We start from the raw sequence: 24,308 nt of genomic DNA, 5'->3' as shown, positions 1-24,308 counted from the left end.
CTGTCCCACAGGTTGGGAAGAGTCTGGGGAACCAGGAGCATTTTGCTGGCCCTGAGTCTCTAAGTTTCCTGCTTCTTGTCTGGCCTCTGCTCTTCCCCTTGAGCAACAAAAGTAGACTTACCAGTGCCTTAACTAACTTTCTCAACCTAGATTTTCACGTGAGGCAACATCTAATCAGTAATATAATTATTAATGTCTGCGTATCAAGATAGCCAATTTTCTGGGATTTTTTTTAATCAAAGCTGGATAAAAGATGAAGAAGTACCCACACTTTATGTGCTTTCACAAAAATAGATGAAAATTCTTTGCTTTTATGACCACATGTCATTTTTGTAATGGAAATGTTTCAACTTTCAGACTTCACACACACTCTGAGCAATTTTAATATTTAAACATTGGCAATACTGTGCCCTTTTTGAATGTGAAATCCAACACTGGCAGTAGGATGTTGCAATAATGATCTGGAACTATGCTGTCAGTGTAGCCACATGTGGCTATTGAAATTTAGATTAATTAAATGAAAATGTGTCTCTTCAGTTGCACTAGCCACATTTCAAGTGCTGAGTAAGCCACATGTGGCTAGTGGCTACCATGCCAGACAGTGCAGATACAGAAAGAACATTTCCATCATCACAGAAACCTCTACTGGACAGCACTGGAATCCCCAGTTCTTAGTAGAAATTTTGACAGGCTAATGGTCAAAAGTTTCTAACCCTGAGTTTGCATGCCTGAGAGCCATAAGGCATTCCTTTCTTTTCCCCCAGCAGACCAGAGAAGCTGTATTTGACACATTTTGAAAGGCTAGTCTTCTAACTACAGAAACTTTGTACAACACGGTAGATGGCACGGCAGAGCCAGCCTAAAATTAATTTTTTTTTCCTATTGAATTCCATTATAGGACCAGGTCTGTGTTCTTACAATAGAAATCACACTTATGAATAAAAATCTTTTAAAACAATTTTAATTTGCAGAAACTGTAGTTTTATTTCTAGATGTCTAAGTGATACCACTGCAGTAGCCTTAGGTGGGACCAGAGAACTAACTTGTTTGTTTTATAACTTTCATTCTAGAAATTCCTTAGGAACTTTATCAGTGAAGGATTTTTGTTATGGTTATCCCTTGCAGAAAATATTTATCATGCAGATTATACATAGTGATACATTTTGTTATTGAATGTTAGTTTTTATAAAGGCAATAATACAGCAAATCCCCTAAAAAAGGCATGGGTTGATTTCTAAGAGACTTAAGAACACACCACTTCTCGTTCATAAGGCCACCCCCTGAGATTTACCTATCTAGCACCATCTCTTATAAAAATAACTGCCTCGAGGTGTGAGAAACTTGTGAAGTGCTGGTAATGTGACATAAACTTCTCATTGTTCTTCACTGACATAGGTGTGCTTATCTTGTTATTGATAAATTCTATAATTTCTCCTGAAGTATTAACATAATTTCATGTAATGTAGAAACATCTTAATTAGCAAATAAAAGTAAACTTATACACATGGAAATCTATCAGAAACCTTAGTGGGTGTTTAATAAATTAATTGAATGATCAAAACTGCAGCTGTGTCTTGCTTTGTGCGTGGTGAGTTTTTGAAAAGTATTATTACAAACTGTTTTTGAAGTGAACTCTTTATTTTTGTTGCTCCATCTCTCCAGTGAGCTTTTACAACACAGAATATTTAACAGTAAGCAGTGTTGATTTGTGTCATATCCATTGTTTTTTCTTGAATTATATCATCAGCTTCATAGAATGTTTCATTTGTTGAATTTGAACTGGGGGCTTTGGTTTTTCTATTTGAGCTGCCTGCAAATACACAAAACAAAATGAAATAATTATTTGAAATTATGACATCAAATCTTACTTTAAAATTTGTCCTTAAAAAAATAAACTTTTTAGGAATGTTGGAAATATGATGTTCTAAAGACCTTATGGATGAGTGAGAATTGAATCATTTCAAAGTTGTTTTTGAGCATTTTCTCCTGAAAGTCAAATAAGGGAAATACTCAGTAACAGAAGTAAGGATTTCGTTTCCATGCTTACCTTTCTTTCTCCACACTTCCATGGAGGAAACTACACATTTGATCAGAAGGTAACAATTTCTGGGTTGCTTAATAAAAGTGTGACTGTCCTTATGCATAAAGGGAACAAAACTAAAATCGATCATAATAATTTACAACAATCTTAAGGCTTTGCCATTATAATCAGGTGAGATGTAACATTTAAAAAGAGCATGTTCATCCCACAATCCCATTCACTCGTTCTATATAAATGAGTCCAAAATGCACAAGGGTAGAGGAATGTGGATATTTGTTCATCAGAAGTTAGACTAGCAAGCTCATAGCAAAGAAATGGATTATTAATCAATGAATGATGTTAGAAAAATTAAGTGTGAAAATAATGTCATATATTTCACCAATATATACAAATTTAAATATATTTAAATAATTTTATAATTATGTAAAAGCAGTGCAAGAAATCACAGATGTTACTAATAACCCCCTGTTGCTAAACCCACAGTTCAGCTCACAAGCCACATCTTATTTGACCTATCAGCAGCATTTTCTTTCTTGGCTTCCCAGATGCCACCCTTCCTTGACTCGCTCCTGTGTCACCATTGCTCCTTTTCCATCTTTCTTGTTGATCCCTTTTCCTCTCCCAAGCATCTTAGGCTGATTAGTCCCACAGTTTTTAATACCATCTCTGCTGATGACTCCCAGATATGTATCTCTAACCCACACCTCTCCTGAACTCCAGACTCAACTTGCCATCTCCACTTGGATATCTAGCAGACATCTCCAACTTAGTCCAAAACTGATATTTGGATCATTCCCAGGGAAAAAAAAAAAAAAAGAGCCCAATCCACTTACAGTCTTCCTCTTCTCAATTGCCAGCAACTTCCATGTGTTCAGTTGCTCAGGACAAAAACCTCTGTCAGCCTTGGTTCCTCTTCCCTCAACCCCACCACCAATTTATCTGATAGCCTGTTGACTACATTTTTAAAAACACATCCAAAATCAGACCACCTTCACTGCTACCACTGTTCTATTTTCAGCACAACACTCAGAGTGATCCTTTGAAACGTAAGTCAAAGCGTGTCCTCTGCAAAGAACCCTCCATTTCACCCAAGTCTTTATAATGGCCTACATGTCCACACACACACACACACACACACACACACACACACACACACACACACACACACACACACACACCATTAATCTCCCTGACTTCATCTTTTTCTACTTCATCCTCTCATTCACTCCAACCTCTTTGATCAAACATTTCAGGCATGTTCCAGCCACAGGGTCTTTGCACTGGCTGTTCACTCTGTCTGGCATGCTCTTCCCTCAGATTGTCTGCAGGATAACTCCCTAATTTCCAATCCTTGCTCAGAAGTCACCTTTTCAATGGGACCTAAACACTGTATTTAAAATTGCAACCTACATTCCCCCCACCCCATCCCCAATCCCTTTGCTCTCCAGTTTTTCCCATAGCATTTATTTTCTAATATAATTTACCTTTTTATTATGTTTATTATCTGTCTCCTCTCACTAAAATGTAAGCACCACATGCCAGAGATCTTTTACTATATTTTTCATTGATGATGCAGAAGAATTGCATTGTACATAGCTAATGTTCAATAAATTTGTTGAGTGAAATGATAAGATTGAAAGTGTGGCATAGTAAAAACTTTAAAGTTGTAGATTGCAAAAGACAAGATTGAAAGCCAACTGGGAAGAAATGTTTAGAACACATGATTCATGTCTAACATATAACCAGAATTTACATATCAATATGTAAGACATTAACACCTTAATCAGTAAAGAGATGGGCAAAAGATCTACTGAATCTCCAATCTTACTAGTCAGAAAGAAATGTAAATTCAAAAGGTAATTACCATTTTTCATGTCTCAATTAGGAACAGATAAAATCTTTCTTGGCCAAGAGTAATTTAAGTAATTTATTTTACCGTCACGAAATTTCAGAAGAAAAGAAATAAAGCCATATATCGTACCACTCAAGGCTCCACGTTTTAAACAAGATACTTTTAATATTAGCCCAGAGAATAATGCCATGCATGTTTCAGGCCTATGGGCAAGATCTGGAAGCTGTAGTGAGACATCATCCTTCAAAACTTATCAATAATATTACCCCTTTGAGTGTTAGTCTATGAAATCAACCCATAGTGGGAGATGTCCTGCTTGGCCCTAGAAAGCAGGGCTAGTAGGATGGCATGATGGGAGTGTAAACTGGTACATTTATTTTTAAGTCTGGAGTGTTCCTACCTTGTGATTTTAGCATGAAGTTCCCAAGGAAACCATAAGAGATGAGCTCTAAAACTTATAAAGATATTCACTGATTCTTTTCAATACCAAAAAAATGTAAGTAACCTAAATTTATAATAGGGAAATTGCTAAATTATCATATATAAGTGTGATGCAGCCATTTAATCTGAAAAAGTGATTTCCAAGAAATTTTTAATTACATCGAAAATGCTCAGAATACAATGTTAAGTGAGAAAAGATGCAAAACTATCAGCAATACAATAATAGTTAATAATGTTTCCTCAGAGTATTTACTATCAGCTTCTCTCTGCTTAAAATTCTTTAGGATCAAATCTTAATTTCTTGGTTAGGCTGAGGATGAGCCCTACTTCCCTGTCCCGGCTCAGCTAGCCCCATTCCCTTCCTGGTACTTGGCATTTCAGACATACAGAAATACTGACTGACAGGCTCCCCAGACTTGGCCTGCTCTCTTGCTCTCTCTCTGCCCCAAGCCTTTGCATACTTCCAGCTGCCTGATATCCCTAACTCTCTAATCTTTGCTTGAAAAACTCTTATTTGTCCTTTAGGTTTTGGAAAATCTGCTCCAAACCTATCTAAGGGGAAGGGGGACTCACTAGCCAAGAGGTTTCACTATTAGAAGTAGCTTTCCTCTACTTTTTTGCCATCTAGTCTCTCTTCTTATATGACTTTTTCACTTTTTTCTTTAGATAAGTCTAAGCCTCACCTTTAAGTGTGTTCATACTGCTTGGCTTTGCCCATTTATAGGTAATTGTATAGACTGCTTTCTAGAGTCACTGAGGACATCCCTCACTATGGGTGGTTTTCATAGATCAACACTCAAAGGAGCAATATTATTGATAAGTTTTGAAGGGTGATGTCTCACTACAGCTCCCAGATCTTGCCCATAGGCCTGAAACATGTGTGGCATTATTCTCTGGGCTAATATTAAAAGTATCATAATTTTAAAATATAGGGCCTAGAGCGGTACAATATATGGCTTTATTTCATTACATCTGAACTCTTTCGGTGTTAAATTAATGTTCTACTTCTAAACATCCAATCATAATGTTTTGACTATATAATTTTATTTTTAAACAAAAACAACAAAAAGTTAATTTGTTGTAGGCACAACATTTTCTAGCCTGGCAAGTAGCTCTTTGCCCAGTCAGCAAGCAAAATTGTTTAAGATAAATGTAGTAGGGAAAGCTAGCATGAAAATTTGATGACCTGATAAATTCTTGACTGTTATTTGCAAAGTAGACTTTAAAAGATATATGGATTCAAATTTAACTACTAAATACTTAAGTAATGGGGTGTATATATATATATATAGAGAGAGAGAGAGAGAGAGAGAGAGACCCTTGAAACTATTTTCCTTATATAACATTTGTAATATTTGAAAAACAAAATGTCTGTAGGCTTATTTTTATTGGTTCAGTATCATTTGTACTCTCTGGTATCACAGCAGGTAAAGGTAAAAGACCAAGGGTTTAAGATGTAAATTAGTTTCATATTATCTGGGCAGAATTTGTATCTTATATAAGCATTTCTTTGTTTATTGAAGTATGGTTGATTTATATCATATTAGTTTTAGGCATACAACATAGTGATTCAATATTTTTATAGATTATACTCCATTTAAAGTTATAAATATTAGCTATATTCCCTATGCTGTACAATATATCCTTGTAGCTTATTTATTTTATACATAATAGTTTCTGCCTCTTAATCCTCTTCCCCTATCTTGCCCCTCTAGCATTTTTTTAAACATCTAAAAATTTTTTTTTTTTTTTTTCCGGTACGCGGGCCTCTCCCTGTTGTGGCCTCTCCCGTTGCGGGGCGGACGCGCAGGCTCAGCGGCCATGGCTCATGGGCCCAGCCACTCCGCGGCATGTGGGATCTTCCCGGACCGGGGCACGAACCCGTGTCCTCTGCATCGGCAAGCAGACTCTCAACCACTGCGTCACCAGGGAAGCCCAAACATCTAAAATTTTAACCTTTTATTTGAAATCCTGGAAGTCTGAAGACTATAACATTTGATTAATTCAAGTCCTTCATGTTTACTAAGCTTTTTACATACTTAAATTCTTAATATTCTAGTGAGACTTTCAAGGTGGTTTTTCTACCTTGTCACATACAGGGTTTTTTTTCTTTTTATGGGAGTTAAACTGAGGAATTTATTTCCTCACTTAGTTTGGGGTTCTCTCTAAGAACCCCTTAGTCTGGGGTTCTCTCTTAAGCCATCTCTATTCTGACAGCTCTGGTTTCCATTACGTGTTTTTCTGGAAACAACTGAATGAGTTTAACCTGTCTACTGTCCTCTGAGATTTAAAGGCTTGCAAAATACATTCCAGTATCCTATCAATAGATTTTCCTTCATCTAGGACTTGTAAAACCCCCCACTCCCCAGCCCTGATTCATTATTTCCTTGACTACTGGATCCTTCTAACCAGTGCAGGTACAAAGATCATTTCTTAGATTGGCTTCTTAAGGCAATGCAGTTCCCCTAACCAAACTGATTTGCTACAGGAACAAGAAAAGATTTGATATAAACACCATACTGACACTATTTGAAGCAGGAGCTTTGATTAGCAAGTCAACACCCTGGTGTTCCCTCTCTTCCTGCAGCTTATAAAAGTCCAAACGTGCTTTCAATGTATATCCCTCTGGTAAGATAGAATTAATTGGGCATATTATGGAAAAAACAACTGCTGTAAGTGGGCTGTGCTGTAGTGATATCAGAGTCCAGCTAACTGCATCCCTTTGGAATGATTTTAAAAGAGAGAAGAGGAAAAGTCTCAGCAACGTCACCTTTTCCTAAATAGAAACTAATTTCTTAACAAACAGAGTAGAGATAAAACCAGCTGCCTCTTCTGTCACGAGGTTACAACATGGATTAAATTTTAAACAAGAAATCTGTTATACCATTGAGCTCTTAAGGGATTTGTTACATATAAAGGGTTTTTTAAATTTAATTTCTCCTTTTCTTTACCTGAGTGCAGACTGGGAAGATCCAACATCACTGTGCTTTCCTGGGTTGACATTAGTTGCTCTTTCTGCTGCTAGTGTCCCATTTTTATTCTTTTCTTCAGTCTGGTCATCATATGTAAATCTCAACCTTCCTTTAATCCTATACCTCTCAGCCTGGCATTTAAATTAAAGCTTTGTTTTGGCCTTTGCCAAAATTTAAATGCAATTCATCAAGCAAATAAAATTCGCCATTTAAATCAAATTCATCAAACAAAATCCGCCTATCCTCATCACAAAGTAGGCCAATATATTTTTTCTATAATAGTTAAATTTTACATTCATTTTCAGAAGCATTCCTCAGGGATCCATTTATCCTATAAATCTTCTATGAACTCTGCTCTTACCTGCCATTTCAAAATATCAAAAGAATGCTGGGCCCTCTGCAGGTCTCATCTCCTGGCTATGTGGCAGAGCGGTAATTAAGCTTTTCTGCCATTATCTGCCTGTGTCCTTCTAGCTTCTGCATTACCTATCTACTGCCCAACAGCAGCTTCAATGACTAATCAGCTGGCTCACTTTAGTAGAAATCTACACATCCCACTCATCCTGCATTTCTTTCTAGTGGAAACAAGCAATCTTAAATTTGCACCCTAAAAGTGTTCTTTATTTACTAGGGGACATTTTCCCTTTAAATTTAGTACGATGCAAAGAACTGGATCTGAGGTAAATGGTGAAGTGAGCAAAACTTGCCTACTGACCTCCTGACCTACTGACTTCTCCCTTCTTCAATGCCCTGCCTTCCCCTTGAGGATATGCAGGTATCTCGTGTAAATACACTTAAAAATTCATTGTGAAAGTTAGAATCTTAGACTTGCCCTTTTGCTTTGCCCATCCATCAAGGAATGAAGGCAGTTCTCTCCAGAAATGTTTTTCCTACCCTATTTTTTCCACAATTGGACATTTTTTTTTCTTTTCTGCATTGTTAAATTCAACTATAGATGACTAACATAGCTCACAAAGGAATTTGGCTGATATTTTAAATCCTTTAAATGGATTTTCACAATTGAGAGACTGGCTTCTATTTTGCTTTTTGGTTCCATCATCAGCCAGCATTGCCTAACCCTGCTCCCTGAGGAGGACTCACAAATGCTAAAAGTAGCAGGAGCTCTGCTGAGCAATTTGGTTTTCTACATTCTAGAAACGAAAAGAGTTGTAGGAAATTCCAGACTCATTATTTTCAGTAGAAAGGCCCCTTTAGGAGACACAAGTGACCTTTTCTGCCATTGAGTTCAAATTACCCCATCTTCTACTAAGATCTCAGTGAGTTTTTAAAGCCTCTCTGAAACAAAGAATGGCATTTAAAAATAATGTGGCAGCGTAATTAATAAATGTTTTGAGTAGAATTTGGTTGAAGCAATGTTAAGGCTACTAAGAAAAATAGCTCCCAAAGTTATCTATAAATTTAGTACAAAACCCATCAAAATGCCACTTGATTTTTAAAAATTTGACAATGTGATTCAGAAGTTTATTTGGAATACTGAAACAAGAGTAGCTAAGAAACTTTGAAAAAGAAGCATAATGGGAAGGAAGAGAAAATCTTCCCTAATTAGATATTAAATTATATAGCTACAATAATTTTTAAAGTATATTATTGGCTTAAGAATAAACAGACTGATAAATTTAACAGAACAGAAAGTCTAAAAACAGATCCCAGTATATATAAGAATTTAGTTGATGACAAAGGTGACATTTTAAATTGGCAAGAAAACAAGGATAGATTTCCCAATAAATATTTAGACAATTGGCTCATTTGTAAAATAAAAATAAAGGCATATCCCTACCTCACACTTTACACAAAAATTTTAATTCCAGGCTTATTAAAGATTTAAATGTTAAAAAACAAGTGAATGTATGTATTGTATTAGAAGAAAATATAGGTGAATATCTTTATATCTTAAAGTGAAGTAAGAACTTTCTAAGTATGAAATTAAAGGAAGAAATCACAAAAGGAGAAACTTCTACAGTTGAAAAATTGTCACATAAAATTAAAAAGGGAACAACTATGAAAAATACTTGCAATATATGTGAAAAAGAATTTAGTTACTGTATGGAAAGTTCCTATAAAGCAATGAAAAATGAACACCCCCATAGAAAAATGTGTATAAGATATGAGCAACAATATACCACAAAAACAATGACAAATAAATATGAAAATGTCCACCCTTGCTCATAATTAGATAAATTTAAAATAAAACACTGTATTGTTTCCCTCAGTGAAATTAGTAAGATATATATCTTTTGAAATAAAAATACTCATGAAATAGTACTTTTCTGGAGGACAGTTAGCAATTTGTATCCAAAGACTTTTATATGTACCAAATCTTTGGTCAGCAATTCCATTCCTAGGGATTTATGCTAGGAAAATACTTCAATGTTCAATGCTTGTGTATAATAGAAAAAATGGAAGCTAGTTCAAAGTCAATAATTTAATAAAATATGATATACCCAGACTGGTTTCTAAACACCATTCCAACTAAAAGGGCAACTTCTTGGAGACTTCTTGGAAAAATGGCAGATTTCAGGGCTGGAACAGGAAAAGCACAGGCTGCTCAAGAACATTTTGTGACAGAGGGCAAAAAAAAATGCTCAAAAAATGATGGACATATTTCAAAAGGATATAGGACCCAGTTTAAAGGGGCTCCCACAGGCCAAATCTGAGATAATTTAAGAATCAATAAATGATGATAGTAATAGACTATTTTAGAATAAAAAATCTGAGTCCATACTGATATTAATAAATTAATTAATAGGTAAATAGGGGGAAAGGGAAAGCTCTTCCTTGTAGTAGAATAACAACTAATAAACACAGAAGGAATGATGAGGTTAGAAAATCACCATTTCATAGCTATCATAATAATAATTCTAAAATTATCTTGAAATTTTGAATGAAAACATTCAGTCAAGAGCCATCAATGGGTGCGTGAAAGTTGGAGGAGGAACAGGATTTTTTCATATCTCCCAACAAATTACTTAGTAATGGCAAAAGGAAAAATAGTAACTTTGTATATTCATATATATATATATATATATATATATATATATATCTGACTCACTTTGCTGTATAGCCAGAAACTAACACAACATTGTAAATCAACTATACTTCAATGGAAAAAAAGAAAGGTAAAAGGATGATTTAAAATAAAAATAAGTTTCAAAAAACAAAAACAAAAGGCTAAAGAAATATGATAACTAATTACAAGATGTAACTCTGGACTAGATCGTAGATAAGAAAAAAATAGCTATTTAAGAATATTGGAAAATTTTAATATGAACTGCAAATTAGATAATATTACTATATCACTGTTACATTTCCTGACTTTGATAAATGTACTGTAATTATGTAGGGAAAAAAAATCCTTGTTCCTAAGAAACACGTACTGAAATATTTGTGGTTAAAAAGCATGATATCTGCAAATTATTTTCAAATGGTTCAGAAAATATACATCAAAAGAAAGTCAATTTTGAAAAAAGTGAGGTAAAATATTAACAATTAGTAAATCTGGGAAAAGGTATACAACCTTTTCTATACTTTTCTTGCAACTCTTCTGGAAGTGTGAACTATGTCAAAATAAGAGAATAAAAATTCGTAGCACTCCATCAAGGTAATAAAATGTAATCATTAAAAGTGGTGTTTATTTATTGGCAAATGATGATGTCATTGTTGTTCAGTGAAAAAAGAAAAGCTGTTATAGGATTCATTTTTTTCCCAATTTTGTTATATATACATGTATCTATAGATATATAGAAAAAAATCCATGAAGGATATTCACCGTGGTGTTAATATCCGTTATCTCTGTGTGGTGGGATCATGGATGAAGTTATTTGTTTATTTGTTTTTCTATATTTTCTAATTTTCCTAAAATGAAAGTGAATTAAGGGAAAGGTTTTCTTTCCAGGGGTATAAGGGTGTCTTCTAAGAAGAAATATAGTAGACTATTCTGAACGGTCCAAGTCCCATTTTGCTCACAGGCAGAACAAACAATTGTATACACAGTCATCAAATTTGCTTGCTTTCTCAGTATTCTATATATAATTTATGCTTTTCTCCTAGACAACCTGTGCCTTACTGCTGATTTGCTTACCCTTTTCCATTTATATTGCCTGCCTTTGCAAAAGAGACTACCAAATAATAGATAATTGGAGTTGTCTGTTATTCCCATACAACAATATTATTTTATTTGTGTCAAGCAGCTCTACTCTCTGCCCTTCTTATTTTCATCAAAAACTCTGCTTCTAAGAACCCTCTCGATTCTCCACCCCTCTCCACAACCCTAGGGTGTCAATGGATACTCAAAACCGCAGGATGACTGTATTTTATCTTCTTGGAGCATCAGTTTTACTCAGAAATGGAAAGGATATAATGTTATTATTAGAGTAAAACAAGTCATTATATTAGCAATCAAATAAAAAATTCCCATAATTTAAAAAATATAATGGGCAACTTCACATAATTTAAAGCTCACAAGCCAGGGCTTTCCATTCTAACCCTTGGAATTCTGGAGGTACACATTCCTTTCTTATCTACCTTTAAGGATTCTCCAGTGGAAAAGTTTGGGAAGCAGGGATCTAAGACATTCATCCCTTTAATTGCTCCCCCATTAACCATTAATTCTTGCATGTCTTATGAAATGAGCCCTCACCCCAGGGGTGTCTACTCAGAAAGATGCCCTTCACACAGCCATCTTCTGCTCAGAACTGTTTGTCCAATACAGTACAATTTACAAACCACGGTATTCTTTTAAATCAAATTGGCATTTGATACAGGCGTAACTCAAAACACGAAAGTTAAAAAGAAAGAAAATGATTATGGAACACAATGTAAAGACCGATCAATTGCTTAGCAATAGAACCTCTGTACAAAGTGAGCCCTGGAGGTAGCCCAATTAAACTCTACAGGCACTACCAGAGAGAGACCTGCTATTTTCAGGATCAATTCAAAATGTATAAAGTCTTAAATTGTATACATTAAAAATAATGAACCCCAATAGAACAAAGGTACATGAAAGAAAAATCTTGGCAAAATAGTCTAAGATTAGACTATTTTAGACTTAGACTATTGTTAAAAAAACAAAATTCAGCTGAGTGAATTTGAAGACCTAGTTGGCTTTATCCAACGACTTGTGAATTGGACAGCATCCCATCTAACAAGTAGAAAGGGGCTCTGAAAAGATGTAGGAAATGAAGAGTCTTATAGGCAGAAGGGGATAGGACAAGGAAGTCATAAACAAAAGAAAGGATTTTTTTTCAGGCAGGTCACCTTCCTTTAGGGGAGGGGCAGGGGTCTATCCTGAAGATTACCTTACTAGTGTTGATCAGGAAATTCCAGACGGATAGGTTTAAAATTTCACTCCTGGGAGAGGCTGAAACTGCAGTGAGGTAAGGTTTTGGTTTGCTGATGTGGGGCTTAGCACAAAGGGCTCCGTTTTGGGCCTGTTGTTTCTTCTTTAATGCTACTGTCATTTACAGAAACAAAAAAGTCCAGTGCCTTAAGTCAGTTTTAGTATGTGCACAAAAGCACGTTTCCCTTTAGGCCATTCAAATTGCCTATAATGAAAAAAGTCTCAATTCTAAAAATTAAAATAATGGGAGGCTGACTCTTAAGAACAGAAAGTTTTCAAAGAAAGGAGTGGTAAACTGGTGAAACCAATTTTCCTCCAATGTAATTTTACTTGCTTAATTATTACACAAACATAATGTTCCTAACCTTTAAGGCATTCCTTAAGTGGAATAAAGCCTTGTTTTCTCACTAGCTAGAACACTGACATTTATCCCTAGGTGGGAGAATCACTGGAATGAAGCATGCATATTTAATAATAGGCACAGCAATGGTTTTTAATTATCACTTTGAAGGGTCGCTTTCAAATATGAACCGTTTTCTCTTCCTATTCCAGGTGACATTTGGATTACCTATTTTGTTTTCTGCTCTCCACTATGTCTTATTTGGTTAATGTCAACCAAAGGGCCCAAAATCATCTAATTTGAAAGCAGCAGAAGGCAATGATCATATAAAATTCTGCCTTACCAAGAGTAAGCACTCAGGAAAGGTGTATTGAATTAATTTGCTGACTTGATAAACATAGTGTTTTTCAGAGGGCCAGAGTGGGGATATTTCATTGTAAGAAAGTAGCCTCAACTAACTACATCGGAAGTGCACTAATGGATCTCCTTAGCTAAAGAGCCATAAGACTACAAAGACTTGAGTCAACAAGCCAACTAATTCTGTTGCTGGGCTCTCAGATCCAGCTTCAAATAAAATTCTGGAGCAGTCCCTGAGATAGATCAGGAAAAATATCAAGAAAAATAATCAATTTTTATTTAGCACACTGCATTGTATAGAAGAGGCACTCAGTGAATGTTTGATGACTATAATGGTGACAATAAACATGCTCCTTTGATCACCTACGACAGAGGTACAGTGCTACTTCATTCAATTCATTCAACAAACATGTGTTGTGTTCTAAGCACTAGAGAAACAGTAGTAAGCAAACAAGACAAAAATTTCTACTTTCCTGGAACTTACTTTCTAGTTGGAGTAGAGAAAAATTGGACAACAGGTAAGTAAAATATATAGTTGATTAGTGGTAAGTGCTTAGGAGAAAAGTAAAGCAGGAAGAAGGCATGAAATGTTGAAGTTAAAGATGCAGATTGAGTGACCAGGGAAGAACTCGCTGGGAAAGTGACTTTTAGTAAAGATTTAAAGAAAGTGAAAGTGAGGGAAAAACATTCCAGACAATGGGCACAGCATGTGCAAAGGCCCTGAGGCAGGAATTTCAAGGAACAGCAAAGAGGCCAAGGTGGCTGGGCATAAGATGCTAGAAATAAAGGTGTAAAGGGCAGACCACAAAAGCCCCCATAGTTCACATTTAGGACTCCATATCTATTGAAAGATGGGAAGCAATTAGGGTTTTGACCAGAGTAGTGACCTGACCTGACTTAGGTTTTACCAGGCTCACTCTGGCTTCTCTGTGGAGAGTAGACAGCAGGGGAGCAAGGGCAGGGCAGGAAGAGGAGCTATTTGTTTTAAAATGCAGAGTCTGGAGTTCGTGGTTTTAACAAACTCCCTAAGTGATTCTTACACACAATAAAATTTTAGAACTGATACTTTAAATTATCTAAGCAATTGAGACAAAAATTGATTTTACTTTTTGATTATTTGATAATCCACTGCTTCATTTTGCCTGTGGAGAAACAGAGTCTAAGCCATCGGACTAAATTCAGCTAACAACTGGTCAATTCGGCCATGTAATCTCCAAACAGTACTTCAGAAAAAGAACTCCAAAGGGATCTTGGCTTCTTGCTTTGTGATACAGGGCACCCTCTGAGATCGCTACAGAGAAGAAAACTAGAGCTGAAGTAATCATGCGGTGCTGGTGTATTTGAGAAGATCGCAGAGCATGTACTCCATAAACATGTTTCTGGATTCAGCTAAAATGGAGCATATGGGAAGGAAATTTTCTAAATTTTTTGGAAGAAAGTTTTTCACTTTCTTTTTAAATAGAAGTTAGTAAGCACCTGTGTCTTATTCTAAACATATATATCTGTAATATAGAGATTCTAAATTTTTATTAAAAATATATTCAAAATACATATATCTAAATAAAATTCATGATCACTACTTTTAAAATACACTAATAGAAATTTATATTCACAAAAAAATTTAACAATTCTTTCTGTTTCATAATGATAATGAGTAGTATGTGTAGCACATTATAATTAAGATAACAAAGAGACTCAGTTCTGAAAACCTTACATAAACATTTATACTTGCACTACACACACAAACACACACACACACATACCTGTATAGCGTAACTAGTTTGTGATCTATTCAAGAACAAAGACTGACTTCTATTTATTCTTTAGTTTCTTTTATTTGACTCTGAATTACTTAATACACCTCCTCTGAATTCTGCATACCATAGGCACACAGGTAATGCCTAACTGACTACTGACTAACCAATCTAGAGCAATGCAACACTGACAATTATCGGATATTTTGTTCCTCTATCTGACTTCTTTGGCTCCATCAGAAACAAAATTTAAAAATTCCAAGAGGATACAACCTTTAAAACTGAGAGACACATAAATAAATCAAAGTGGATTTACTGGATCAGTGTATTATTTTTTCATGAGAATATTTACATCCTGCCACTATCTTTCCTTGGGCACAATCCCTCCAAGGTATTTCATCATTAAGACCTAATTTAACGTGAATTTTTATAAAGACATATAATAAACTGAATTTTTAAAAAGCATTCATTGCTAACAGAATGATCTGTCACCCAGGTACAGGTTATTATTTTGAACAGAGTACAGGTAATTGGTTACAAATAACAGTTACTGATTACCTTCTTGAGTGGAAGTAGCCTCTAGGTGTTGAAGTTTAAGGCCAGTGTCTAATCTTTGAGGCTTTGTATACAGAAATAAGTAGCAAAGAACACAGACGCTGATGACAAAGGCAAGTAAAACAAGGGCAGCAATTCCCAGTCCAATCAGAGCGCCAATGCTGAGGAAAACAGAAAAAACACTGTGACTGTCACACAAACTTGTTTGCACATAAAACAAAGGTTTAAATATCGTTAATACTTGCTTCAGTCATTCATACCAAATTATGTTTTATTATAAACAGTATATGATTGAAATCTATGGCTCACCTTTTTCTCCCATCAAATTCTTATGATATTTCTCTATACATTTATATGTTAATATTGGTATAGAATACCATGTGAATTCATATTACAGTAAAAGGTCACATGATTCTCTAGGGATCGTTCAAAAACATTTCTATCAGATAAACCTCTATTATTAATATATTTTAGGAGGAAAGATTAGGTTCACCAATAAAAGATGAATAGAAAGATATCTACCTCTGCAAAAACAGTGAAACAAATGTTTACCGGAAGTGTAGAACTTTTATTTTGGAGACATGTATGGGAGTTATCATGTATTAATATACAAAACCACAACCATTACAAGAGAGGAGAAGAAAGTTTAATTAAAGGAAAGCAATGTTTATGAAATTTATATAAAGTTCATGTTCAATCTGAATTTTTCCTTTCTAAAAGAGCATAACACCAATAGCTTCTAGCATTTAGGAAGAAACCCTTGTACTTTTCTCTAAAAATACTGTGTAAATATGATATTATTTGCACTAAATTTGTAACAATTCCTTCTGATACAGTTATCTATAAGTCTAATCACTTGAGAAATAATACAATTTTCACAAACCTGTGAACTTATTTTTAAATGGGAAAAGAAGTTTAGAAAAAAGAAAATTATCTTGCAAGACTAATATGCAAACATATGTACTTTACTTTCATGAGCAATATATGTGTGGGTATGTAAATACCTATAATTAGATTTTAAGCTGCTCAAGAGCAGATACTTCTATTGACTTTCCCATAGTCGTGTGCACACTTATTAAAAGTGTTTAATAGAGTATTTAGCTTGTAATTAATGTTTCATAAATGGAAATAAATGATAATTGACTGGTGCTTGATCCATTAGTAGTCATTGAAAAGTAATCATCATTGAAAAGTAACAATCATTGAAATGATCACTGAAAAGTAGTGATCTTTTCCTTCATTATTTTCCTGTCTTGCCTTTCAGCTTCTGCTATTTCCCAGAGATTAGGGCGTGAACAAATGTGACATGCCGAAAGTGAGGGAAGGGAGAATTTGACCAGGGGTGCTAGGTGTGTCACTGCTTTGGGAGGAAGAACAAAATTAAAAGTGAGGGGCTAAGCTCATCCTACTAATCCTTAATTTAAGGAGATAAAGCCCCCTTGCAATTTAGAGATTGCCTCCTGAGCCAGACATGGGGGCAGACTTCAAAGGATTCTTGTGCTTGTTAATTACTATCAGCCCAGTTCCCCTAGCCCTGCACAGAAGTGAAGACTGGGTAATTTTCTGGCTAGAGTCAGTATATAGTTGCATATTTAAATTGGAGTTTGCCCTCACTTGATGCCCTCTCTTCCAAGGGGTAGACTCCCTGGCTCTGGCAACTCCTCTTTCATGCTTGTTTGCACCAAAGCTGACTTTTGTAGATCATATGTGTAGGGAGGGTTAGGACTGCACAGACACATGGGAACATAATCCACTTAATTAATATTATCTGCTTCATAAAGCAGCTAGGAGGCCAGACATCTGGAAAGATCCCTGAAATGAGAACCCGGTTATTAAAAACACCTTCAGGGCTTCCTTGGTGGCGCAGTGGTTCAGAGTCCACCTGCCGATGCAAGGGACACGGGTTTGTGCCCCGGTCTGGGAAGATCCCACATGCCGCGGAGCGGCTGGGCCCGTGAGCCATGGCCGCTGAGCCTGTGCATCCGGAGCCTGTGCTCTGCAATGGGAGAGGCCACAACAGTGAGAGGCCCGTGTACCGTAAAAAAAAAAAAATCTTCAAAGTGAAAAAATAATTCAGTCAATTAAAAGTAAAATTGTCAATTAAATTCAATGTATGTATTACAGACTTTACATGTACACAGTTTAAAAACCAGGCCACATGATTGGAAAGAAAAACAAAAACAAAGCTTGTCACTTCTTCCTGTTATAAAAGGATGTTCTTCATAATCCTGACAAACTGTTTCACTGTCATAGTTCCACTTTATAGAAATGTTGCTGTATGCATGCAAAACTCTAGATAAAGATGGAGCTCTGGGAATCTCCTGAAATATTCATTTCAACAAATAACTTATTGACCTCAAGCGTAGCCCTGTGCAACACACATTACTTTCCAAGGTCCTGAAGGTTTCCAAAGGAAACCCTTAGAGGTTAGGGATTTATAAGAGGAGAAGAGATGGGAGTGGGCCAGACACAGAAAAGGGAGAATTATGCTTTCCTCACAGCACCATAGGGCAGTTTGCTTTGCAGTCCCTGAGAGAGGGTCTGTAGCTGCTGTCACATTAATGAATTCTCCTACGTAGCAACTTCATTCACCTGGAGGTACCATACCTGTGCCTTTCTGCAGTGGCTGCAGAATCTCAGAACAAATGCTAATGACTTCTGGGATATTTTTCACAGTTGGACTATTGTAAATTAGGGGAGAGAGCAAAGAATATGAGGGAAATGAAGTTCTAAATTTTTACCTTCCCGTTGTGTTCTCAGAGCTCAATAACTAAGGAAGAACCCCAGGTGGGTTTTTTTTTAACATCTTTATTGGAGTATGATTGATTTACAATGGTGTGTTAGTTTCTGCTTTATAACAAAGTGAATCAGCTATACATATACATATAGAAGCCCAGGTTTAACATTGCCAACTGATGCCATCAGTTGAAATGATTTTCATATTTCCCAGGAACTGAGCTGCATTGTCAATGCTAAATGAAGACCCCAGCAAGCTGTTCATTCCTTTGTGCCCTCATAAACCTTAGGAAGGTTTTCTATCCTCTGCTGCTTGTCACTTTGGAACTATTCAGGGACCTGAGAATCCCAGGCACTTTTCCAATTGAGTTTGACTTAAGAGTTGCCAGTCTCTCATGGAGGTGCTGCCACCATTATTAACACCTCCAAAGACTCAGCGCTATGCTACTATGTTATTTTCCAAAAGGCCGGATAATATGCCAGCTCAATACAAATTGCTTCCCCAAGTAATAGGGATAAATTGTCATCATTTCCTGTTCTGGCATGATACAACTTTGTTAGTTGAACTTGTTGGTAAGTAGGCACTCCTTTTGAGATTTTTTTTGAAGCTTGCAGTGTGCAAAAACAAATTACTGCTCTAAGAAATAACATTTAAGGTCATTTGCTGTAGACTTGACATGTGTGCTAAAGTCTGGACCATGGTAGGAGATTGGGAGAACTAATACTCTTCTTCTTACTTAGCAGAGTTAGCCTCTCTCTCTCTCCCAGACATAAGCTAATTTGTCAGTAACAGTTTGAGGTGGGGTGGCAGTTCTTTCCTGTAACCCTGGCACCCCATTCATTCTCCAGGCAAAATGAAAGAATCAGGTTCTAAGTCTGCAATCCTTTGGAGTGGAGGGGGGAAAAGCATTTCGTAATGAAAATATCTGTGTAAATACGAATTGGAATATGTTAAATTACCATCATAGGAAAAAGAGGCAAGAAAGACACCACCTTTGAAAGTCTCTTCACTTTCCAGCAATGGCCAAAGAGCTCAAGTGTTGAGAAAGGGGGTGTCCTGCAAAGGTTCAACGGAGTGTGTAATCACAGCAACTGAAACTCTTCCTCTCTGTGGGTCTCCACTTCTGTTTGGGGGTCAGTGTGAGATCAACTGAGAGGGCAAATTACAAAGCCCTGTTGCCTATGCGTGTCGAAACATACACACACACACACACACACACACACACACACACGCACACCCTTTCTTGATACTTTAAAGGATACAGCCAATTCCTTCTCACCGGCAAAGAGGCTTAAAATACTCTGATCTTTGGTTAACGCATTGAGTCTCAAAGGAGCTCCTTTTCCATTCAAATGCACCAAATGCCCAAACAAATCAAAAAGAGAATTAAAACCTCCTCCTTAAGTTATGTGCTTGTCTTTCTCTGCCCGCAGAGCCGCAGGCCTCGGACTGGTGCCGGCGAGAGAGAGTGAAGAGTAGTCCGCTCCCGCCGGGCGGCCCTGCTTGCGCCCTGGGCGCAGAGCCCGCTCTTCTCCCGCGCGCGCCTCGCCCGGGGACCCCGGCGTATTCACACTTCTGGCGCCACTGCCCGACCCTCGCCGGATGGGGGTGGCACCGAGTGGGTTCTCTGCAGGGCCCTCATCAGCCCTCGGAGGCTCCTGTCCCCCCGGGGGGATCCGAGCAGGTCGCAAGGACGCGGGCGACCTCCCTCCTCTCGTCGTGGCACGACTTGTCGCCTCCCCAGCCCCATGGCCGCCAGCCCCCTGCCTACTCACCTGAGGCTCCACATGTAGCTGTGCTTGTAGGGGAAGTAGCTGCCCGGCTCACTGCAGCAGTACTTGAGGTCAGCGAAGCCACAGCAGTAGATGAGCGTGGCCCCCTCGCCGCGCCGGGGACACTGGAAGGGCTCCACGAAGCTGCGGTTGAGGCTGTAGTAGCCGGAGCACACCCGGCTGGCCTCGCTCATCTCGGGCGGCTGCGGGCAGGGGCACGCTAAGCCCCCGATCTGCCCTGGCTACACACGTCCCGCCCCGCCCGCGGACCCCTCCGGCCGTGCTCGCCTCTTGCGATGCAGGGCTGACTGCCTGGGCGGTCAGCCTGGGCGCGCCTCTTCTGCTCGCTCTCCTCCCCTCGTCCCCATGGTGTCTGGTCGCTTTACACGCGCTTCTCCCTCCCGCTACTGAGTGGTCCTATTATCTGCCGATCTCCGGCCTTCTACCTTTTTCTCCCTCTCCCTTCGTCTGCTTTCTCCACGTTCTCCTGACTTCTCTACACTTTCCCTCAATTCACGGAGGCGTCCCCACTCCATGCCAGAAAGAGATTCCACCTGAAGGAGAACGGGAGGTGTGGTGTGGGACGTGTTTGCCATGTGAATGGATGCAGCCAAAGTTGAAATTCCCTTTGCCCAGGGACAGGGCAGATGGGTTTCAGGCAAACGAGCAGGGCCGGGCAAGCAGGGTAGAGAGCAGAACAAAAGGCATTGAACTACCAGTGAGGGGCTGTTGAGAAGTACCCCTTCTTCTTTGAGAAGTATGTGTAAGACGTTAAAATCTGCCAATTTAAATATCAACGGCAAGAACAAAATTTTCTCCAAAAACTAGCCATGCATTCTGTATTCAGTTAACCTGAGAAAGGAAGGACAGGTTAGAGATTGAGGTAAAGAAACTGAGGACTTTCTGCAAAGGTAGGCAGAAAGAGGAGGCAAAGGAAGTAGGGAGAGAGAGAACTTCATCCTTTCAAAGCACTGCAGAAATTTCTCTTGTTCTCTTTTTGTTTGGTATTCTCACTTTAGTGATTCATTTTGTTGACCAAGTTTTTAAAAATAACAATAGTAATGGATGCTTTTGTAATAATTCAAACAATACTATGATGTGTAAAGAAGAAAATATTAATAGCCGTAAGATAGGAGAGGAGGTGACTATAACATCCATAAAATTTCTGAGATAGACCTTTATTCCTTCCTCTTCCTTTTCTGCTTCTTTCCTTCAGCTGAGTGTTGATTGGATGCCAGAATCATGAATTTTACCCTACTGGCTGCTGTATGTTTTTGTATTTGCATAAATATTCTTGAGCTTTGTTCTGGGATGCAGTTAAGTTACTTAGAGATGTTACTGGAAGGGGGAACCCTTCCAGGGCCTGAGAGAGAGCTCTGGTGCGTTTTAGAAACCTTTCCCGATCGCATGGTGTACCATCCTCTGGGTTTCCCATGCATGTTTTAGCTGTAGGAAGATTCCCCTAAACCTGGAGAGTTGGGGCCCATGGAATGGGTAGCACGCAGTATTGCTTTAAAGGGTCTGCATTTGCTCACCCAACCTCACCAATCCTCTTGTCTAACACTTGGAAATGAATTGTCCGAGGAGACAAACGTACCGGCAAAGCAAAAGACTTTATTGGGAAGGGGCACCTGGGCAGAGAGCAGCGGGATAAGGGAACTCAGGAGAACTGCTCTGCCACGTGGCTTACAGTCTCAGGGTTTATGGTGGTGGGGTCAGCTTTCTGGGTATCTCTGGTCAATCATCTTGCTTGTCCCCATATTTGGTACAATTCAAGGCCCTACCTGATGGTGCACACATCTCTTAGCCAAGATGGATCCCAGCGTGAGGGTTTCTGGGAGGTTGGCAGGACATATTATGGTCTGGCGTCTCCTCCCTCCTCTTGGCCCCTCCCAAATTCTCCCGGTTAGTTTTTGGTGGCAGCACCCTGTTCCTTATCGGGACCTCCTATTGGGGACAACTCATGCAAGTGGTTATTATGCCTGGCCAAGGCAGGCTGTTTCAGTCAACGGTTCCCTAACAGAAACTGTTGGATTCTTTCAGGTTTGATTTTTTTTAAATTTATTTAATTTATTTATTTGGCTGCGTTGGGTCTTTGTTGCTGTGCGCGGGCTTTCTCTAGTTGTGGCAAGTGGGGGCTACTCTCCCTTGCGGTGTGTGGGCTTCTCATTGTGGTGGTTTCTCTTGTTGCAGAGCACAGGCTCTAGGCACACGGGCTTCAGTAGTTGTGGCACGTGGGCTCAGTAGTCGTGGCTCGCGGGCTCTAGAGCTCAGGCTCAGTAGTTGTGGTACACAGGCTTAGTTGCTCTGTGGCATGTGGGATCTCCCCAGACCAGGGCTCGAACCTGTGTCTCCTGCATTGGCAGACGGATTCTTAACCACTGTGCTACCAGGGAAGTCCCTTCAGGTTTGATTTTAAACTTTGTTAGGCAGGACCAGAGCAGACTTGAAGGCTAAATTGACGATTCTCTTCTTGTTATAGGAAGATGGGGCACAAGAGGATGGTCATGTCGCAGGTCTTGGGTGAGTCTATGGGACAGACCGCCAAGTGAAGGTCCTTGGCTTCGCATGGGAAACAATTCAAGAGCGAGCCATAGCAAAGTGAAAGCAGTTTATTTGGAGAGATGTCTGTTTATTTAGACAGAATGCGGTCCCTCTCAAAAGGTGAGAGTGGCCCTGAAATATGGGGTGGTTAGTTTTTATGGGCTGGGTAATTTCATAGGCTAATGAGTGGGAGGATTATTCCAACTATTTTGGGAAAGGGGCAGGGATTTCCAGGAACTGGGCTACCGCCCAGCCCACTTTTTGGCCTTTTATGGTCGGCCTTGGAAACATCATGGCCCCTGTGGGTATGTCATTTAGATCCTAATGTATTACAATGAGTGTATAATGAGGCTCAAGGTCTACTGGAAGCCAAATCTTCTGCCATCTTGGGCCTAGTAGGGTCTAACCAGTTTCTATTGTAACCTCAACGGCTATGTCATTCTTTTAAAGGTTGTGCCCTGCCCCCTTCCCTACTATCTCATTCTGAATACTCTACTGGGTACCTTGTGAATTACAAGGCTTACCATTCTGACCAGTGGAAATAAACTATTCCAGGCCTTGTGAAGGCTCCAAGAAGTGTACCCTCTGATCCTTTTAGGTGGCTCTTTTCCTGGCTTCCAGTAGTTTCTTCACAGCCATGTACTGATCACGACTTAGCTGAAGCCTCAAGGAGATCCTCCTGTGAGCCAGATCTTGAACTAACTCTCTCTCTCTCCCCCTCTTTCTCTCTCCCTCACATCTCTCTTTCTCTCCCTCTCTCTCTCTCCAGCTCTCTTCTCTCTCTAGTACTCTGTCCTGCTATCTCTATCCACCATGCCTTCCCTGGATTCCAGCTCTGTCTTCTCAACTCAGAGAGACCACTGGGCTCCACCTGGGTTCCCCCTCCCCATGCTGCATTCTGGAAACTCTCTAGGCAGCAAGTTGGGGCAACCGTAAGGCTCACCTTGTCTGTTTGCCCTCTCTCAAGGCTCATTGTCCTGTGCTACCTGATATCCATGTTCAAAGCCCATTGCTTTTATATTTTGTGTGTTTATCTTTTTCAGGCAGGAGGGTAAATCTGATCCCCGTTAAGCCATTTTAGCTGAACTTGGCCAGGGGATTAGGCCTGATCCAAGCTAGCCAGTTGGGTTCTCACTCCTGCAACTGGGATTCTGCCATGTGGACACTGTGGACTAAGAATGCCTCCTGCCACATCAGTAAACAAAGGATGCCTGGCCATCAAGCCGTCAGCTGCTGCAGTCACGCCCAAGGCTGCACCTTGGGGAGACTCAAGATGGAAAAAACAGGGTGCCAGCCCTAGTTAGCCGAGGTACATATCAAAGGAATGATTTCAGTGAGCCCAGCACTTTGCATCTTCCCATACAAAGAAAAGCACTAAATTCATTAACTTGAGATGTCTGGTTTTCTTTAATTAACAGTAATCTTTTGATGTTCCGATTACCTGGTTTTTGTTACAAAACTCCTTTATATCCTGGTTCTTCCCTTCCCTCTTCAGAGTAGTGCCTCAGAGCCATCTGAGAGTCCTGTCTCCTAGGCTTGACGTCCTCAGAAAATCCGCTGAATAAAACATAACTCTCAACTTTTAGC

General features: G+C 38.8%; 2 protein-coding genes across 4 annotated transcripts in view; one reads left to right on the top strand and one right to left on the bottom strand.

Moving 5' to 3' along the window:
* Nucleotides 1-24,308, top strand: part of SREK1IP1 (SREK1 interacting protein 1) — an 84,483-nt gene extending 60,175 nt beyond the window's left edge. For 2 of the 3 annotated variants that reach the window (XM_022596591.3, XM_022596600.2), the window contains one exon: nucleotides 1-24,303. This exon is cut by the window's left edge and continues 4,599 nt beyond it. The gene's annotated coding sequence lies outside the window, so the exon portion shown is untranslated. The other variant, XM_022596611.3, reaches the window with a different exon arrangement.
* Nucleotides 494-21,099, bottom strand: SHISAL2B (shisa like 2B). Its single transcript, XM_022596637.2, has 3 exons — nucleotides 20,181-21,099; nucleotides 15,672-15,829; nucleotides 494-1,810 (listed from the first exon to the last, which is right to left on the bottom strand). The coding sequence occupies exons 1-3, from the start codon at nucleotides 20,369-20,371 to the stop codon at nucleotides 1,686-1,688; spliced, it is 474 nt and encodes a 157-aa protein (XP_022452345.1). The 5' UTR covers nucleotides 20,372-21,099; the 3' UTR covers nucleotides 494-1,685.

This window comes from Delphinapterus leucas, chromosome 3, assembly GCF_059928025.1.
Source record: "Delphinapterus leucas isolate spDelLeu-1000000601 "Yukka" chromosome 3, BTC_Dleu_Yukka2, whole genome shotgun sequence".
NCBI classification, from domain to species: Eukaryota; Metazoa; Chordata; class Mammalia; order Artiodactyla; family Monodontidae; genus Delphinapterus; species Delphinapterus leucas.
This window is presented reverse-complemented; position numbering and strand designations above follow the sequence as displayed.

Bases quoted from the DNA above. Each gene is read 5' to 3' on its own strand.
- SHISAL2B (XM_022596637.2), bottom strand. From the start codon at position 20,371: ATGAGCGAGGCCAGCCGGGTGTGCTCCGGCTACTACAGCCTCAACCGC. The intron at 15,830-20,180 runs GTGAGTAGGCAG...TGTTTTCCTCAG, and splicing joins AGCTACATGTGGAGCCTCAG to CATTGGCGCTCTGATTGGAC. The intron at 1,811-15,671 runs GTAATCAGTAAC...GTGTATTTGCAG, and splicing joins GGCTACTTCCACTCAAGAAG to GCAGCTCAAATAGAAAAACC.